Here is a 19,444-nt window from a genome sequence, read left to right as displayed (position 1 = left end):
ACGTTAGGACATTGGGGTTTCCCCTCACACCCAGATAATGCTTGAACTGGTGTTTAACGTACAAACATTATGCTCTGCAGTCTGCACACCCCACCCGGAGCTCCCCTTGGCCAGTGGCATAGAACCAGGACGAAAGGGGCAGTCCTCGGGGGACACTGTCTGCAGGCCCAGCCAGCCCCTGCCAGGTCTGAGCTCAGGCTCTCACCGACTCCTAACTGCTCTCAGGGCTTTGGCTGCCTCACCAGTGAGCCCAGGCACGCGAGGCCCCACGGCACGCTGCTGCGAGGCATGACGTCCAACACTCAGGACAGCCCGTGTGCAGGAGGCACGACATGAGCCAGCCACTATTTTCACTGTTCCTCATTTCCTGGGAGGATTTCTCACACCTTCCAGACTTTCTGCTGGTGTTACTGCTGTCACCTCACTTTCCGTTCCTGAGCTCCTCATCCTCCCCAGTGTCCACGCCTGCATCCTGCTCTGATCTAAGGACCAACTCTCTCATCTCTGAGAGGGTTGGTCAACATTTCCTGGTGCACTCCAGGTTTCCTCTGACTTCCTCTCGCTGGTTATTTCCTGTAGTTCCTTTCACATCCCCTTCACTCTGCACCCAGGATCACTGATGGGCTGTGCTGCCAAATCCAATGGGCTCTCATCAGGCTTCATCTTGTGAGATGACCCCTTTCCACCAGCAGCCTCCTCTTGCCCTCCTGGTATCTGGGACACTTGTCGCTTGGACTTCTGTGTCTCTCCGATGTGTGTCCACGCCTTCTGGGTCATTTCTGGTTTGTCTTCCAGCCCACTCCACACAGGCTGGCACCCCTAAGGTCCGGCTCCTCCCATTCTACACTCCGCACATTCCCTGTCAGTGTCCTTGGCCACTTTCGAGTTCTTAGGATAAACAGTGCAAGGTTCCCATGGCTTACCAGGGCCCCTTTCCTCTGGAACGTCTGAACTTACTGGCCTGTCCTGTGCCTCCCTACCCTGGCTCTCCATGGTCCCTTCCTCCATTTTGCTGAGCGCACCACCTTATCCTCCCTCAGGTTTTCACAGACCTTGTTTCCCCTACCAGATCTGGGGACCCCCCTCCCACCCACCTCACTAACAGTATCAACTCATTTTTCAGAACTGCCTCCTCAGAAGCCTTCTCCCACGCTCTTAACTCTGATAGCATTCATAACAACTTATTCATAAAGAGGGCAGGCCAGGTCCGGCTTTTTCACTGCTATGCCCCATACAGCCTTGTAAGCTGATGCCTGCTGCTCCTGGGCCCGACAGGCCCCTCAGTGCCTCTGAGGTCTGTCCAAGTGGTCCCTCTGTAGGAAATGTGTACCAGCTCATGTCTGCTTGGCAAACATCTCTTCCTGCTTCAAAGCTCAGCTCAACAGTCATGATCACCCCACAGACCCATTAGCCATCTCCAACAGCATCAAATCCCAGGCATGATATGATTTTGTTTCTAAGTGTTTCAGTATATACCTAAAAGATAAGGACTCTTAGAAAACATTATCTACTACATCCTATCACACCTAAAAAATTAATGTCGATAATGTGATAAACCTCTTAATGCATACCTTTCCTAAAAATTATTTCCTTGAGATTAATTCCTAAGAGTGGTAATAATAATGATTATAATTAGGTAGCAGCAGCTAACACTGGGTGCTTAACTCTGCTAGTTACCATTCCAGGCTCAAAATGGATCAAAGACCTAATGGTAACAGCTAAAACTATAAAACTCTTAGAAGAAAACATAGGGGTAAACTTTCATGACCTTAGATTTGGCAACAGTTTTTTAGATATGACACCAAAAGTACAAGTAACAACAGAAAAAATAGATTAATTGGACTTTATCAAAATTAAAAACTTTTGTGCAAAGGACACTATCAAGAAAGTAAAAAGACAGCTTACAGGATGGGAGAAGATATTTGCAAATCACTTATCTGATAAGGATCTAGTATATAGATATATATAAAGAAGTCTTACAACTTGACAACAGACAATAGAATTGAAAAATGAGCGAAGGACATGAATAGGCCGTTCTTCACAGAAGATCTACGCCTGGTCGATAAGCACATGAGAGAAGCTCAACGTCAGCAGTCATTGGGGAAGAGCACATCAAACCAAAAGGAGATACCAACTGGCACCCACTAATATGCCTACAATCAAAAAATGGAAATAAACCTTGGGGAGGACGTGGGGAACTGGAATCCTTGTGCACTGCATGGGAATGCTAGTGGTGTGGATGCTGAGGAAAACCGTGGTGCGGTACACAGTGCGTGGCAGTTCCTCTGAGTTAACCAGAATTACCCCGCGACCCAGCACTTCTGCTGCCAGGGATACGCCCTAAGAACTGACATCAGGTGTTCAAACAAAAACCGCACACTCATGTTCACAGCAGCATTATTCACAACAGCCCAAAGGTGGAAACAATCCAACGCCCATCAGTGGATGGCTGGATAAACAAAACGTGCTCTATCCATATGATGGAATATCATTCAGCCTTAAAAACGAATGAAGCACTGACACACTGCAACACGGATGAAACCTGAAAACATATACTGAGTGAAAGAAGAAACATACTCAGACACGAAAGGCCACACAATGTATGATTCTGTTTACACGAAATGTCCAAAATAGGCAAATCCACAGAGAGAAAGCGGATCAGTGGCTGTCCAGGTCTGGGGCGGAAGTGGACTGGGAGTGACAGGTTCATGGGTCCAGGGTTTCTGTTTGGGATGATGAAAAGGTTCTGAACTAGACAGAGGTGATGGTTGCACAATTTAACGCTACTGCACTGCACACTTTAACATGATGAGTTGCAGGTATATTTCACAATTGAAAACACCATACAGTACGGTAAGCCTCAAACTTCTTTTGCTGGAAAACAAAAAGGTTCTCAAAAATGCAGGGGGCACGTTAAAGGACAAGGAGACAGCTCACAGGTGTTCCCACTGGCCAAATATGGGACAATCTGAGGATAAAATGAGTAAATAAAGTAAGAATCCATGAGTTCATACTGATAAAGACAGAAATAAATGAGTCAATTAATGGGACAGAAGGGAAGGCTCTTCCTTAGAGCACAACACCAACTTCTAAATACAGAGAAACGATGGAGCTGGAAAAAATCACTTTCCATCACGGTAAAACGGACTCCGGCAGGATCATTTAGCAGGTGTGAGTGTCATGGGGAATGAGAGGTTTTACACAGTCTAAAATATCTCCCCATAAATTACTAATTACAAAAGGAAAATTCTAAACAATACTGTGGAGAAACCAGTAACACCCTAACCAAATGACTGTCGGTAACATCCCAACGGAGGCAAAGGAACAGCGAATGCTTTGCAGCGTGATCCTGGGAAGAAACGACTTCTCCAGATTCCGGCTGGATGGTATGACTCGAGTCTAATCACACAGACCTGAACTCAGAGCCATCCAGGAAAATTGTCCTATGCTTTCAAATGTGCATATCATGAAAGAGACAGGCTGTGCAGCTGTCAGGAGGAAAGGGGACTGAGACAGGCCTGAACGCACCGTGAGTCCTGCCTGCACCTGGCACAAAGGACAGAGCGGGAACAACTGACCAAGTTGGAACGTGGCTACACGCTGACGGAAGCCTCACAAGGCGGCAAATTTTCTGAATTTGACAACGCGCTCTGGCTGTGTTTTCAGAAAACACCCACTAAGTACTAAGAGTAAAGGCACGATGCAGCCTCCTCTCAAATGGACAGGAAAAAGTGCACAGATGGAGAGAGAGAAGGACGAAGCGTGTGTGGCAATGCTCAAAAAAATGGGTGACGGTGCCAGGAATTCTTTGAACGATTCCTGCAAATTTCCTCTAAGTCTGAACTATTTCCAAATAAAAAGTGAAAAAACTCACAGTGCCACGAGTGAGGCAGGCACAGGGTGGAGTCTGCAACCAGCTGAGGTGAAACGGGGTGAGGTGGCCAGGGCGGGGCTCTGGAGAAGGTGACTAGGGAGATAAGTCCTAACAACAGTTGAGTGCTGGGGCGGATAGGGTGTGGAGGGTTTCTGGAGAAGGACGCTCCATTTTGAGGGTTACACAGGGAGCCTGAGAGAATCAGCGTGCTGGGTGGGTTTGGGGCCCATCAGAGTTCAGAATCGAGGGAGTATGACGTCCACGTGGGGGGCTGGGCCACACCAAGCCTCCACAGCTAGTGGACAAACTGGTTAGAATGTCACCCCATCCCCTGCAGGATGGAGATTCAGGGAGGCAGGGAGGAGGTGAGGAGCGCTCCTGGATGCTGAGTTGGGCACGTCTGTGTGCGTCTGGCGGGAAAGCAGACACACAGGCTAGAGGCTGAGAGCCAGTGTGGGCTAAGCTGCCAGAGTCGGGGTGTGGGATGAGAAGGGAGCTGAGGGGGATTCTGGAGAACATCAGCACTCGGGATATAGGTGGAGGAAAAAAAAGAGAAGAAAACTACAAAGGCAAGTGACTAGTGGGGTCAGAAAGAGGAGAAAAATCAAGAAAAGAAAGAACAGCTTCAAGAGGGACTGTTTCTGACCCAGGCTCCCACTTCCTACTACTTTCTTTGCCCTTTCTGGAAGGCCCTCATTCCTGCTCATCTTTAATTCCCAGTCTGCACACTGGAACCAGCCCTTTTCCACAGCACCTGTATCATAATGGTGCACATGCTGCTTCCCTGACTGGGTTTTAAGTTCCTGAGCCCAGGGTTCTCCTTCATATCTGCCAATCCCAAGCACCCAAAGTTGTGGTTGACTGACACAGGGCCCTCAGCAGTGCTGTTTACAAGACTCTGGCTCTGTCTGCGACGGAAAGAAATAATAACCAGACCAATGGTGTCACACTCAACAAGCAGTAACTTCTGAAACAAGGGCTGTGCCAATGCCTTCTGGACAGTCAGCCAGCAGACACGGGTGAGTCAGGAACTGCGGACTGCAACAGAAGCAGTCACTTCAAAACACTAGGAGCACTGTGATTGCTGACTGTGTGTGGTTTTAAAAACCTCTCATTAAATACTTCTTGAAAGATAACATGTCTGTGCATGGTACAGGTGTAACAAGGCAAGAAGTCTATAGTCCTGCGGCAGGACTAGTACATTAACAATAGACAACAAATAGTCTTTAAAAGTCTTACTTCTGGAGTTAAATGGACTTCCATAGGTGTGTACGTCGGCCAGTATCCCATCGTAAGTATATTCACTGTTAGATCTATAGAGCCTGGGTCACTCTGATTCTGCATATACTAAAAACAAAATCAAGATGATAAATTACTTTAGAATGTCGTCAAAAATAACTAATCTGTAAAAAAGTAAATGGTGCAGTTTTCAAAATAGAGCTTAACACATGTTTGCATTTATTTTAGTCCCTAGAACACAGTCCCTGAAGCCACATGTGTCCCAAAGTTACCTGAGATACTCTGTCTCTTTGGTTGCGTCACCAACACAAGACCACTACACTCATTAAGTCAAGTTTTTGTTCTACATTTTTAGGGATTATTTTTCTTTTCATTTTGAATTTAAGTTATTTGAATATGTGAGACATTAATAATGCAATTTTTAAGGACCAAGATTTTACATAATTTACATAATTATGTATGTAATTTACACAATTATTTCACACAATTTAAAGTGAGTTATCTTTTAAAAACCTGTTTTACTTGAAAAGAACAAAACTCACCTGCTTGAAATGAACCATGATGTCCTTGGAGAGCTCCATGTCCTTGAACATGCCTTCCAGCTTGCTGGTGAAAGCGGCGCCACACTCTGGGAACAAGTGAAGGACAGATGAAAACACCCGGAGCTACCCGCATCCCATCGGTGCAGCGATCCCCCAGCCCCAGGCAGGACAGAGCCCCAGGCCACATGCTCACCATGCTTTAGTTTCGACAACATAGATTTTTCAGCATCGACTGAGGCACTTTTTCCAACCAGGAGTCTTTTTGCCAAATCTTTTTTATAAAATGCTTCAAAGACGTCTTTACCTATTCATAACCAAATGAGAATAACATGAGACGTTAGTTAATATGCAAATGTTCACTTCAACTGCTGGAAAACCCTAAGAAGTACGCATTCTGATGCAAGTTGAACACCAGATCCTTCTGTTAAATTTCCACAAAAGAATACTTTCAAAACAATCACCCATGGCCATCACATTTATCTGCTGTATTAACATGAAAGTGGAAATGTTTCAGTCAATTTTTCTCAAGGAAAGATAGGGCCCAAATATTGGTATTTTCATTACACAGCATTTTCTTTTTTTTTTTAATTTTTTTTTAAAGATTTTATTTTTTTCCTTTTCCTCCCCAAAGCCCCCCAATACATAGTTGTATATTCTTTGTTGTGGGTCCTTCTAGTTGTGGCATGTGGGACGCTGCCCCAGCGTGGTTTGATGAGCAGTGCCATGTCCGCACCCAGGATTCGAACCAACGAACCACTGGGCCACCTGCAGGGGAGCGCGAACTTAACCACTCGGCCACGGGGTCAGCCCCGATTATATAGCATTTTCAATATGCCCAATGTTAACAGAAATAACGTGGAGTATTTCTCACCGTGAATAAACCTGAATATTATCATGATTTTGTCGAGGATCCTCTCCAGCTCTTCATCCGTTGCTTCTTTATTACCTGCTCTCAATTTTGAATCAACGTGCTTCGCTGTGAGATTAAGAGTTTAAATTATGTGAAAAATAAGGATTTGATATGTAATACATGTCCTAAACAGAAAAGCAAGTCTTTAATTTCTACAAGCAAAAATTGGACAGTAACACTTCGGAAACTCTCCAAAATGACATTAAATGAAAAAAGGCAAATATCTCATTTCCTAAGATGGGTACTTTCAAGTCAGGTGAGAATAAATACTTTAATTACATGCTTGGGTTTCATGACACATTATTGCTCCAGAAACTGGAATGCCTCATCTTCAAAATGCGGCATGACAGATTTGGAGGAGACTTTCCTAAAGAGAAAGGATTTTTCTCAGGGCTTCGAGGGGTGGCCTCCCTGAATGCAGGCATGAGAACAGCTCTGCTTGGCTTCTGGTCTCTTGGCGACACAAACCAGCCACGACCTGGCTTAAGGAAAGGGGAGGCCAAGATTTCCAGAAGCCCAGACTCCAAAGAGGCCAAAGTAAGCTGCCTCGTGAATTTCTTCTATCACTGCTTTTATTAGTATTTTTCTGCTAATTTTTTATCATGAAATACTCTGAACACACACTCAAGTAGACAATTATATAATGAACTTCATGTTCCCATCATACATATTCAGCACAATCAACATGAGCCCAATCTTGTATCACTGTATTACACTCTTCTTTGCCGTTTCTCTCCTGCAAATTTTTAAAAACTTTTAGTGAAATTCTATAAATCCTGAGTACATTTTGATATTACCATGAAATAATTATACAAAGTGGTAATTTAAAAACTGTTTCATCTTAAAATATGCTATCTTTGAGATTCTATCTAATTTTATCCTATTTTAATACTGATTAGAGGATGCAAAGATAGTGACTAAATACCACCTCACGTTAAATATTATCTAGAGATTTATAAAGTTGTCCTCATGACACAGAAGTATTCAAATATAGCAAACCTCAATCAAATTTCTGAGCAGAAATTACTTGCTAGTAATCAAGACAGAGAATCAAGGTTTATCTTTACAAAATACAGTTCTGGAGCTACTAATACCAGAAATACAAACCAGAACAAATCTTTACTGTCCCTTCCTTCCTTTGTGAAGCCAAGCTTCATTTCTTTACAAAATTACTACTACATTCTCCCTTATAGAAACATCACATACTTATATACACACTTACACATATATAGTATGTATGTGCACACATGTGTACATGAGCTTTGAAAACGTGTATCCTAATAGGGCATGATACAAGTCTTTCCCTCACCCTCCCCACAAGGAGCTTGAATATTCTGGGAAAAAATTCCTTGACTTTAGGCTTAGTCTCCCATATTTAAAAAAATGTATAGAAATGTTTTTCTACCGATCAGTTCTGCAGGCTTATTTGGCCTCTTGTTGATAAATGTTTCAAAGGACTCCTTCATCAAGTTGATGAACTTCTCATTCCTCTGAAAGCACACGTCTATCACGTGGTCCACTCTGTCCTTGAAGTCCAGCAGGTCCTGCACCATATCTTTATCTTTTTCAGGATTGATAACAATTGTTGTCCCAAAAGTCTACAGAACACACACATCCCAAGTCATCGACAGGTTTATGAAACATTTTCTCCTGCCATCAAAGAATCACAATTGTTTAATATAAATTAATCACTGTAGGTATTAAATATTGGTTTCAAAAGTTTCACAAATTCAGTCCACGTTCTAAAAATTATGTGAGTACACAATTAATGTTTTAGTGTTACAATTCTGCTTCTGGAAGAATTTATAAATTACAGGGAAATGTCCAGTGCTTTTTTTTTTTTTTAAAAGATTGGCACCTGAGCTAACAACTGTTGCCAATCTTCTTTTTGTTTCTTCTGCTTTTTCTCCCCAAAGCCCCCCAGTACATAGTTGTATATTTTAGTTGTAGGTCCTTCTAGTTGTGGCATGTGGGACACCGCCTAAGCATGGCCTGATGAGTGTTGCCATGTCCGCGCCCAGGGTCCGAACCGGCGAAACCCTGGGCCACCAAAGTGGAAGGCGCAAACTTAACCACTCGGCCACGGGGCCGGCCCCCTGTCCATTGTTTTTTAAAGGACTTTCACTTAAAAATTCCTCAAACAGAAATTCATTCCCATTAACCTGAGACACCTACTTGGAGCTTCTGACCCTAGTTTTCTTTCCCCTTGACTTCTAACCATGAATAGCCCAGTTTTCAGCTTGTATTTTTAATTCAGAAATGCTATATCTGGGGCCAGCCCCATGGCAGAGTGGTTAAGTTCGCGCACTCTGCTGCGGCGGCCCAGGGTTTTGCCGGTTCAGATCCTGGGCCGGACATGGCACCGCTTGACAGGCCACGTTGAGGCGGCGTCCCACATCCCACAACTAGAAGGACCTGCAACTAGGATATACAACTATGTACAGGGGGCAGTTTGGGGAGATAAAGCAGAAAAAAAAAAAAAAGATTGGCCAACAGTTAGCTCAGGTGCCAATCTAGGGAAAAAAAACCCAGCTAATCATAAAAACAAAAAAGAAATGCTATATTAAATATTACTAAAAGTCTATGTATGACAACAACAATTAGCTGTCTGATGATATAAACTACCAGCTGAAGAGGTAGTGAATGAAATTACTACTCAATGTAATATACATATTTTAAAAATTCATCTAACAGTATACACACATTTACTTAGACATCACACGTGCATGTGGAAGATTACTGGTGAAAAGTAATGAAATGCTAATGAAAGTGGCATAAATCTCTTCTGGAGAGGGAAACTGTACGACCAGCAAGAGTAGGGGGACTTACTTTTTACTCTGTATCCTTTGTACTGACTGCATTTAAAAATAATGTACACATACTGCAAGGATCAGCTTTGAAAGCAGTATGCAAGCTTCCCTTTATCTTTTTTATTTAATTGAAATTTTTCTTGCCATAATTACTGAGTCACATGCAATAGAAATAGTAAAGAGATCCCTGCACATTTTGCCTGGTAACATTTGGCAAAACTAGAGCAGCATCATCACTGGGCCACCCCCCGTCTCACCCAGGCCACCCCAGGTTCCACAACTCATCTGTCTGTGTATCAAGTCCTCCAGACTTTACCACCTGCGCACACTTGTGTATTCATCACCACGGTCAAGATGTCGAACATGCTAGCAGCACAAGGATTCCTCCTGTTGCCTTTTTATGACCATAAGCACAGGGACACGCACACACACACACACGCAGTACAGAAACATAAAAGCGTATGTTTAATAAATCCTGGATTCTAGGAAATAAAGCATGCACACCAACCTGATATATCAAAACGTGTAATAGTTCTCACTGAGCAAAGGCATGACACAAGTTTAAAAAGCAGATTCACCAAAAATGATTACTTTTTGAAAACCATGACTGTGGAATTAAACTAGTCCTCATGCTGATGACGAACAGCCAAAGCGCAGCCCTTTAAGTCATGTTTCTACCCGGATGGAGCTCACCACCATCGCTGTCATCTTACAAAGAAAAGTGTGCACAAGTATCTGGAAGGAAACGGAAGACCACCATCCACCCAAGGACCGGGAGTGAAACACGTCCCTCTGCATCATCCAGGTCACTCTGCCAGGGTGCTGCGGCTTCCTGGAGATGGGCACCCAGCCCTCGCACAAAGCAGTTAGTACAACTGTCAGGACAGACCCACACACCTTGATGTACTCGCTCCAGTGCTGCAGCAGGATCTGCTGCCCGCCCTTCACACGGCTGAACAGCTGGTACATCTGAGTGAGGTCGGGCACTCTGTTCTCATCAAGCAAGTGATCAAGCCCTGAAATCACACAGTCAGCGTTAGCGTATCACACGAATAAATCAACACGAATAAATGCTAAACCAGAATATGGTGTGCGGGACAACAAAGTTAACACGTAATTTAGAAATTTAGGGAATATTGCTTATTTCTGTACAGTACTCCCTTGTTATCTGTGGTTTCAGTCACCTGTGGTCAACAGTGGTCTGAAAGTATTAAACGGAAAATTCCACCAAAAAACAATTCATAAGTTTTAAATCGCACACTATTATCTGTAGTGTGATGAAATCTTGTGCTGTCCTGCTCTGTCCCTCCCTGGACATGAATCATCCCTGTGTCCAGAGAATCTGTACTGCTTATGCTACCTGACCATTAGTTACTTGGTAGCCATCTTGGTTATCATATTGACTGTTGGGTACTGCAGGGTTTGTGTTCAAGTCACCCTTATTTTACCTAATAACGGCCCCAAAGTGCAAGGGTAGTGATGCTGGCAATTCGGGTATGCCAAAGAGAAGCTATTGTTGTTAATCTCTCACTGTGCTTAAATTATACATTAAGCTTTATTATCTCATTAGGTGACTCATTTTTCTGACCACGCTGGGAGGTGTATTCTTTATTTCTTCATGTCATTAAAGCAGCAATGGTCTGAGGACACGCTTGCCACCTCTGTCCTGGAAGGTCCATGACTCAAAGTTACTCCTCATTAGCCATCAGTCAGAAAGCATATTTATCAAAGGACAAGCTATGAAATCTAGTCTCGAGTTGATTAACTTTATTCCCAGATATAATAAACTGTGAGAGAAAAACATTTGTTTATCAGATATTCTGAAGTACTTAACAAAGCATTTTAAAAGATTTTACTGTTTTAGATAAATTTTATAAAGATTTTCTAAAACCATACCACAACCAGAGGAGCTTTCATAGAAGATTTTCTAAATGTTTGCTTTATGCTAAGTATGGAGAGGCAACTGAGTTAGAGGAGAAAAGCTATGAGCTTTCGTGTTACTTCACCGAGTCTCAGGGTCCTCTGTGAAACGGGCACAGTGTCCACATATCAAAGGTGGTTGAAAGACGTGCATAAACACATTGTGGGGCTATAATTGCAAATCCTTAGCAAGGTCTCTGAATGTTATTTCTCTAAATTACATTTTGATCTACTGACGTAAATAACTTTTATTTTATAATTTACTGTAACCCTAAATAATATCTTCTTTAAGAATTCAAAAATTACAGCTTTATATATATATGTATGTTTTTTCCTTCTCCCCAAAGCCCCCCAGTACATAGTTGCATATTTTAGTTGTGGGTCCTTCCAGCTGTGGCATGTGGGACACTGCCTCAGCATGGCCCGATGAGTGGTGCTAGGTCCTCACCCAGGAGCCGAACCAGTGAAACCCTGGGCTGCCGAAGCGGAGCTCGTGAACCCAACCACTCGGCCACGGGGCCGGCCCCTACAGCTTTATATTTTTAAATGTCTCTAATAAAATTTAGATTAAGCTTTATATATATATATATATATATATAAAATTTACCATTTTTTGGAAATAATTTTGCTTGTCGAAAACTGCATTGAAACAATTTATGCAAATTTCCACTATTTCCTTGAAGTTCTTTTTTCTTATAAAGTGACTCCTTTTTAGAAAACACCTAGCATGAATTCTGAATGCATCTGCTTCAGGTGGACAGTAAATTAAGACCTCCTTCATGTACAAACAGATGGCCTGTGTGGGTTCAGTGTAGTCTAAGCAGACAGACACCCAGGTTTGCACCCCAGCTCTCTCTTTATGGGCTATGATTTAGGCACCAGCGTTAAGCTGCTTTGAGCCTCAGTTTTCTTACTTGTAAAGTGGGGGTAATGATCTCACAAGGTTGTTCGAGGACTGTAAGATATTTACAGGAAGTACAGGAGATGCTCAATAATGCTAATTCTCTCCCCTTTCGATTTTATATTCTGGTTTCACTGGAAAGTTCCACTTTTAGGTAAATCTTAAGAGATAATACTACTATCTGGAAAAGTAGAACCTAAACCAGAATATATTTGGGTACTACGTAGGGCGTTCCCCAAATTAAACTTTAAGGTTTCCAATACCTTGACATAGATCTTGTAGTTCTAAAATGAGTTTCAATTGGTAACATTAAATATGTAAGAGCTATAAAAAATAACAATAAGTACTAAAGTGTTACAAAAGGTTAGACTGTGCTTATTATAATTTTCCAGAGAATTAAGCACACTTTGAAGGGCAGAAATAAAAAAAGGACAGATTGAGTGAATATATCCTATCGACTATAAACGTACAAGCTACAAAAGCATCAGTGTCACAGTTGCTGCAGAGCAGTTTGAATTACTCTTAGCAAAGCTCTAGGACCACCAGGGAATGTGAGGGGGTCAAAACTGGACAATTAGCAATAGAATGTGTTCTTTTCTGTCTGCTTGTTTTTTCAAGATAATCAGCATAGAAAGGTGTCCTCTGGCTTAAGTGGACCACACGTGTGGCATGTCACGTGACACTCAGCCACACAAAGCATCCCTGAGAATCCAACAGCCTGCCCAAGCACACACGTCTACCCTTGCAGTGCCCCCCGCATGTTGCGTACATGGACAAGGACACACGAATGCTGGGTCAGAGCCCAGCTGCGGGCTGCCTGCAGTCCGGAGGGCCTCTCGGAACCTCTCTGCCTGTGCGGGCTTCCCGTCCCATCAGCATTTACCGCAGCTCCACCACGCCTTTCACTGCTTCTCTCAACTGATCTCCCCTCAAGGGCTCACATCTCGTTATTTGTAATAATTCTTGGTGACTTTTATTACAAGAACAAATACCCTTACATTGTTACTTACAATGTTTCACTTACTTTCTTAATGAATTAAAGACTATTATTCAGTGTGACACAAGAGTTAGGAAAATCTACCTTTCTGCAGAATTGCTGTTAAATGTTCTCCTAACAGCTGTTTCTCCACACAAGCAATCAGTGGTTTCCTAGAGAAGGCAGAAGAGACAGCATCAGGAACCAAATTAAAGGAGAGACTCCAGTTAGCTGGAAAGGATGGGAGTTTACCATCTACACAGACACAGTGTGGAGTCAATCAGAAACCAAAGGGTTACAGAACAAGCACTTCCCTCTCACACAGCATCACTGTCACTGACACAGACTCGGAAGTCTCTCCAAAAACAATTTACTGGATGACATGAACAGGCCACTGGGTCCAGGGAAAAGGGGACACCAGCAGACAGGCAATCACACAGTGCCTTCAGGCAAGTAGACCCTCAGCGTGGATGGCAGCTGGCACTCTCGCTTGAGCCAGTTTTCGAAAGTTTTAAGTCTTGCTCGACACAATGTGCGTTACTACCCAGGCTGTGGCCACAGGTCTGCCCTCGTCTTCCATCCCATTCCTTTCCTGGCTCCAGGTCCCATGAAACCCCGTCCTCTACTGCTAGAGCTCTGTCTCTCCATCCTCACTTCTTTCTGCCTGTTTCCTACCATCACCACTTCTCAAAATCCTACTGATCATAGCAGCTCCTCTGTGAGGGCTAAGTTGTGTAGGTGTCACACAGAACAGAGCATCTGAAAATCTGGAAATTCACAAGTGTGACTGCCATATTCATAGGGACACGCACAGCTATTCCTAGGTTTGTTATCCACGGTTCATTTAGTTTTTTTTTTCTTTTAGAGGATTAAAGCATTTGCTTTATTCCCAGGATTATTCATTTTGGCCATCTTCCCAAGCCTTCATTTTATAAGGAACTTTTCAAGGCATCATCTTCCTTAACGGTCACAGCAACCCTAGAGAGGAGCAGAGCAGTCATTCTGGTTCCCCTGCACAGGTGAGCAAACAGTGCAGAGACAGGCGACTTGCCAGGCATACGGCTACTGAGTGGGAATCGGAGTAGAGTCCAGCGAGCCAGCACCTGCTCCAGGCTGCCTCCAGTGAGCCAGGTGAGGGAGTGAGACGGACAGAGAGGAAGCATCCCAGAAGGGCCAGTCACTGCTGCTGTTCCCCTCTTCACCGCTTTGACATGTAATTACATACCATAAAATTCACCCATTTAAAGTGTAAAATTCAATGGTTTTTAGTCTATTTACAGAGCTGTATAACCACTACCATAATCTAATTTTAGAACATTGTCATTATCCCAAAAGAATCTTGGTAGCCATCAGCAGTCACTCCCATTCCCTCTGTCCCCCTCCTGCCTCCCAGTCCGAGGCAGCCCCTAATTTCTACATGTTTGCCTATCCTGGGCCTTTCCTATAAATGGAATTGTATAACACGTGACATCTGGAACCGGCTTCCTTTTCTTAGCATGTTTTCAAGGTTCATCCATGTTGTAGCATATGTCCATACTCCAGTATTTTTTATTGCCGAATAATATTCCATAGTATGTTTACCCATTCATCAGCTGACAATGGGTCGTTTCTACTTTTTGATTATTATGAGTAATGCCGCTGTGGACATACCTGTGCAAGTTTTGTGTGGACATGTTTTCATTTCTCTATGTATTTAGGAGTAGAACTGGTATGTTGGAGAAACACATGGTAACTCAATGTTTAACATTTTGAGCAACTACCAAATTGTTTTCCAGAGTGGCTGCCCCGTTTCACATTCTCCCCAGCAGTACACAAGGGCCCAATGTCTTCACACCCTCACCGATGCTTTGTACTGCTTGCCTTTCCTGTTACAGCCATCCTGTGGGTGTGAAGTGGGGTTGCACTGTGGTTTTGATTTGCATTTCCCTGACAACTGACAATGTTGAGCAGCTTTTCATGGATTCATGGAATCGCCACTTCTTCACAATTTACAGTCTAGACTTTGGTTCTGCAGGTGAGAAACTCAATCACATTTTTCAGTCCAACAGTTCATAGAGTGCCTGTCATAGCCCAGGTGCTATGAGAGGTCACAAGCCAAGGGGCCGATACCACAAACTCCTCGGACTCAGAGGGGCACAGAGCTCAGGAGCAGTCTTGGGGAAGTAACTGTCCATAGCGTCCGAGTCCCTGAAAACTGATTCATAAACTTCAGTGACAACACACTGATTTGCAGTATGAGAACTCCCGCCATGGCATCGAGTGATTCCAGTCAACAGGAGAGCGGGTGCTTTCAGGAGACCAACACTGACAGGCCCAAGTCCTGGAGAACAAAGAACGCGTCCCTCGGGCAGGGCCTGCCAAGTGACCTGGCCGTGTTCTCCAGCATGAGGTTCCAGGTGGCTCAGCAAGGAGGTAGGGCCTAGACAGCAATCCACTGCTGCTGTCAAGCACCCCTTCCCTCTGCACTGCCATCCACCGTGCCCTGACTGAAGGCAGGTGGGACATGTGGGCTCTGAGGCTGGAGGGACCCTGGGAGCCCTAAGAACGTGTGGCTCGCTTATCCTCAGTCTCCCTCTTCTTTCTCTGAAAATTATTTTCTATTTTATGCTATTTGCATCATCCAGTACCACAGAAGCCACCTCCGTCAGCACTCCACACAGTCCTCCAACCCATCTAGACTTGAGGCCAGAGGTGAGCCACCCTTATCTAGGATTCATTTGCTTAAATAACTTACATACACTTCTAGGTAATGTATTTTTTAAAACTGGGGAGAGGAGTTTAAAACATACCATCCATATCAAAGAGCGTATGAGCATATATAAGACTGTAAAGGAAGGAACCACTGCGCCCACTGCCCCCAGGGCCACAAAGGGGAACCTCTCATCAGCTGCTGTCCCCAACCCTCCTCTACACTGAAGCCTGTGTGTGCAATGTCTGTGCTTTCCCGCATGATTCGACCATATATACATGTATCTCCCTGATCAGTACACTGTGTAGCTTGGCACATTCTTGAACTTCAGACGTACAAATGGAATAAGCTATATGGAGAATATCATTAATAGAAATGTACATAACAGACAACAAAGATTTCATCCTTCCTTGACTTGACCTACTGGTAAGATCTGACACCACTCGCATTTTCTCCCCGGCTTTTCCAACACGGCTCTCTCCTCCATTCCCCTGGTCTCTCCACGCTGTCTGTTTCCAGCCCCCGTGGGCCCTCCCACTCCCAGCAGAAGGGTAGCCCCCCGACGTAACCCTGGGCCGCGGCTCGAGTGTCACTTCTCTGCAGATCCTGGATTTCCCACGGGCATCTCATACCCAACGAGTCTAAAAGTGACTTCATCTTTTCTCTCACAACCCTCCATTCTCTGTATTCTCAAACTGTCACCATCTTGCCCACCTCCTTCCCCACCAATGAGTCAACAATTTCTAAACATTTTACCACTTTAGTCTCTTAAAATCATCTCTTTCTTTTCTGTCTCTCATGTTTCTGTTCTTATCTCTCCTCACTTGAATAAACATGATGTGCCTAACACAGACACTCATAAAATTTTTCCCATTTATTTTTCCCTAGCTAACTCATCAACCTCAAGTTTAGAGGAAAAAAAACATTAGATGAAAAGAGAAAATAATATGACTGAGTACCATAAATAAAAACTTCAGCTGTATTAGATGTATAACAATATGTTTACAATTTAAATTGCCTAATATGCAATTATACCCATTAACATAAATAGAACCTGTCCCAAAACCCAAAGATGCCAAGTATCTCAGCCTGAATTTCTCCCTCTGGACAGTAATGCGTGATAGGGAGTGCTGAATAATCACAAATAACGTACGAAAAATGTGCTGGGAGTAAACATACACGCAGATGTACTGAGTTTAACCAACCAGGGAAAGTTTCACCTACGGTCAAATTGCAAAAACTAAATAAATGAATAGTACTTACTGTGTGCTGTGGTCTAAATACGTGATTACTCGGTCTCCTTCTTCCTCTAAACGTTTACTTACATGGTTAAGATATTCCGGAACCTTCCAAACAAAACATTGAAATATGTTAGTAACAAAAAGACGTGACTCAAGAAGCTGAAATACTGTTTTCTTTATAAAATTTAAAAAAAAAGGCAGAATATACGTTCAAGCCAAATATGAATACAGATTTAATCGGGGTGGGGTGGTGGTAAAATGGGAAGTATATGTGTGTGTGGGTACACCGCAGAAAGTTTCTTTAAACTCAATCCTGGAGATTAAAATTAACCTCTAGAATTGGAGCCAAGGCAGCACTGTCATGGCCTGTTCACAGTGAAGTTCCTGGTCAGTGCCTGGGTCCCCCCATCACTGAGGCCCCACGGACAGGTGGGCAGCTGGGGGTGGATGCCCTGGGTCTCCCCCATCACTGAGGCCCCAGAGACAGGTGAGCAGCTGGGGGCGGATGCCCTGGGTCCCCCCATCACTGAGCCCCCAGAGACAGGTGAGCAGCAGCACATTGGGTGAAGAGTGCAGAGCCCAATGGCCCTCCCTGGCCCACAGAGGGGCCAGCAAAAGATCATCAACAGACTGGCTGTTCAACGTGAGGATCCCTCACATGAGGTTGCGGAAGACCTCAAAATGCTCCTCACCTTTCCAGGGGCAAAGGGTGTCCCTGCTGTCACCTGATAGCACAGGAAAGGCCCCAAGACAAGGATCTTGGCGGTTCTGATCTAGTGGCGGCAGCCAGGCCTGGAATCTGACATGCAACTCCCCCAAAACCAGGATGAAGGAACCAATAGTCACGTCCATCCTGTACAGTAACAAGTGACATCTGGGTGACGGCCCCAAGGGGCTTTCTTCAGGACTGTGCTCTAATACCTGCGAAACTGGTTATCAAGTGTTTTGGGTTTATGTCACTATTACATGTTTTTCCTGACGCTCACTTGGGTGAATTTTTCAGCGGCTCACACAGATGAAAACTTCTGATCTGTCAGACTTATCTTCCACGTCTGAGATTTACCTTTATCCTCTTGCTTCTACTTGAGTTCCTTTACATATTTTAGAAGCTATCTTACTGGTTTTATTTGGGGAGGAGGACAATAAAAGAATTTCTAAGTTAAGGGAAAGAAATTAAATCCTTACTCAAATAAGAATGAAGCTCATTACTGAGAATTTCAGCTAGATTGAAGCTTTGAGAAGACTTTCAATAAAATGCATGTGTGAAAAGACAAACCTATAGAAATCACACAGATGCACATCTATAAAAATGAAATAAGGCAATTCAGAAACATTTTGTTATCTCACCTCTCTTTCTTGCATTAATCTTTGGCCTTCTGCAGCGTATAAACAATTAGTTTCTTCCAAAAATTTCAGTTCAAATGAATCTTTATACACCTAAAAAATGAGCAGAGTTATTGACGAATTACAGTAAAGCAATCTTTCTTTTGGTAAGGAAGATTGTTGCTGAGTTAATATCTGTGCCAATCTCCCTTTATTTTTTATGTGGGACACCACCACAGCACAGTTTGACAAGCAGTATGTAGGTCCGTGCCCGAGATCTGAAAATGTGAACCCTGGGCCACCAAAGTAGAATGTGTGAACTCAGCCACTATGCCACCAGGCTAGCCCCAAGAAACCTACCTTTGGAAGTACTGATGCACCCCAAATTTTGAGGGAGCATGGCTGCAGTGACCTGCACTGTTAAGCTGTGCATAGCTGCCACTCCTCTGCTGAGGCCCTGGAGGCTGGCTCAGCCGACCCCAGCTTAGCTGACTCCAGAGGCTTAGTGGACCTCTGCTTGGTTGACTCCTGGCTGGCTGACCCTGGCCTAGCTAACCCTGCTCAGCCAACCCCGGAGGCTTAGCTGACCTCTGCTCAGCTGACTTTGGTTCAGCTGACTCCTGGCTGGCTGACCTCTACTCGGCTGATCCTGGCCTAGCTGAAGTCTTCTTGGCCAATGCCGGCCCAGCTGACCCTGGAGGCTTAGCTGACCCCGGCTTGGTGGACTAAGACAACCCAGCACACCTCACTGCTCCCCTGAGAATGCCAACAGGCCCTAGCCCCCTTTCTATGGAGCACTGGGTCTGTGTTCTAAGGGCTCTTTCCTTTTGCGCCTCCTGGTGTAGTGTTAGCTTAAGAATCATGCCCTTTCCAGGGGTTAAAAAAATCTCCCATATTTTCAACAAAGTTTTGTGTTTTCATTTTTTACACTTAAATCTTTGATACATCCATTTATTTTGTCATAAGTAGTTAGGCAGGGATCCAAGTTTTTCTCATCAACTACTAAAAATTATTGGTAC

General features: G+C 43.9%; 1 protein-coding gene across 1 annotated transcript in view; it reads right to left on the bottom strand.

The window, feature by feature from the left end:
- CUL4A (cullin 4A) overlaps positions 1-19,444 on the bottom strand; it is a 52,315-nt gene that overhangs the window by 10,070 nt on the left and 22,801 nt on the right. Inside the window, exons 7-15 of the mRNA XM_023621874.2 lie at positions 18,450-18,539; positions 17,125-17,207; positions 13,278-13,345; positions 10,273-10,391; positions 7,971-8,163; positions 6,527-6,631; positions 5,849-5,959; positions 5,656-5,741; positions 5,114-5,221 (exon numbers count right to left, since the gene is read on the bottom strand). Coding sequence (XP_023477642.1) covers positions 5,114-5,221; positions 5,656-5,741; positions 5,849-5,959; positions 6,527-6,631; positions 7,971-8,163; positions 10,273-10,391; positions 13,278-13,345; positions 17,125-17,207; positions 18,450-18,539 — 963 coding nt within the window. The remainder of the gene's footprint in view (positions 1-5,113; positions 5,222-5,655; positions 5,742-5,848; positions 5,960-6,526; positions 6,632-7,970; positions 8,164-10,272; positions 10,392-13,277; positions 13,346-17,124; positions 17,208-18,449; positions 18,540-19,444) is intronic.

Source organism: Equus caballus, chromosome 17 (genome assembly GCF_041296265.1).
Source record: "Equus caballus isolate H_3958 breed thoroughbred chromosome 17, TB-T2T, whole genome shotgun sequence".
NCBI lineage: Eukaryota > Metazoa > Chordata > Mammalia > Perissodactyla > Equidae > Equus > Equus caballus.
This window is presented reverse-complemented; position numbering and strand designations above follow the sequence as displayed.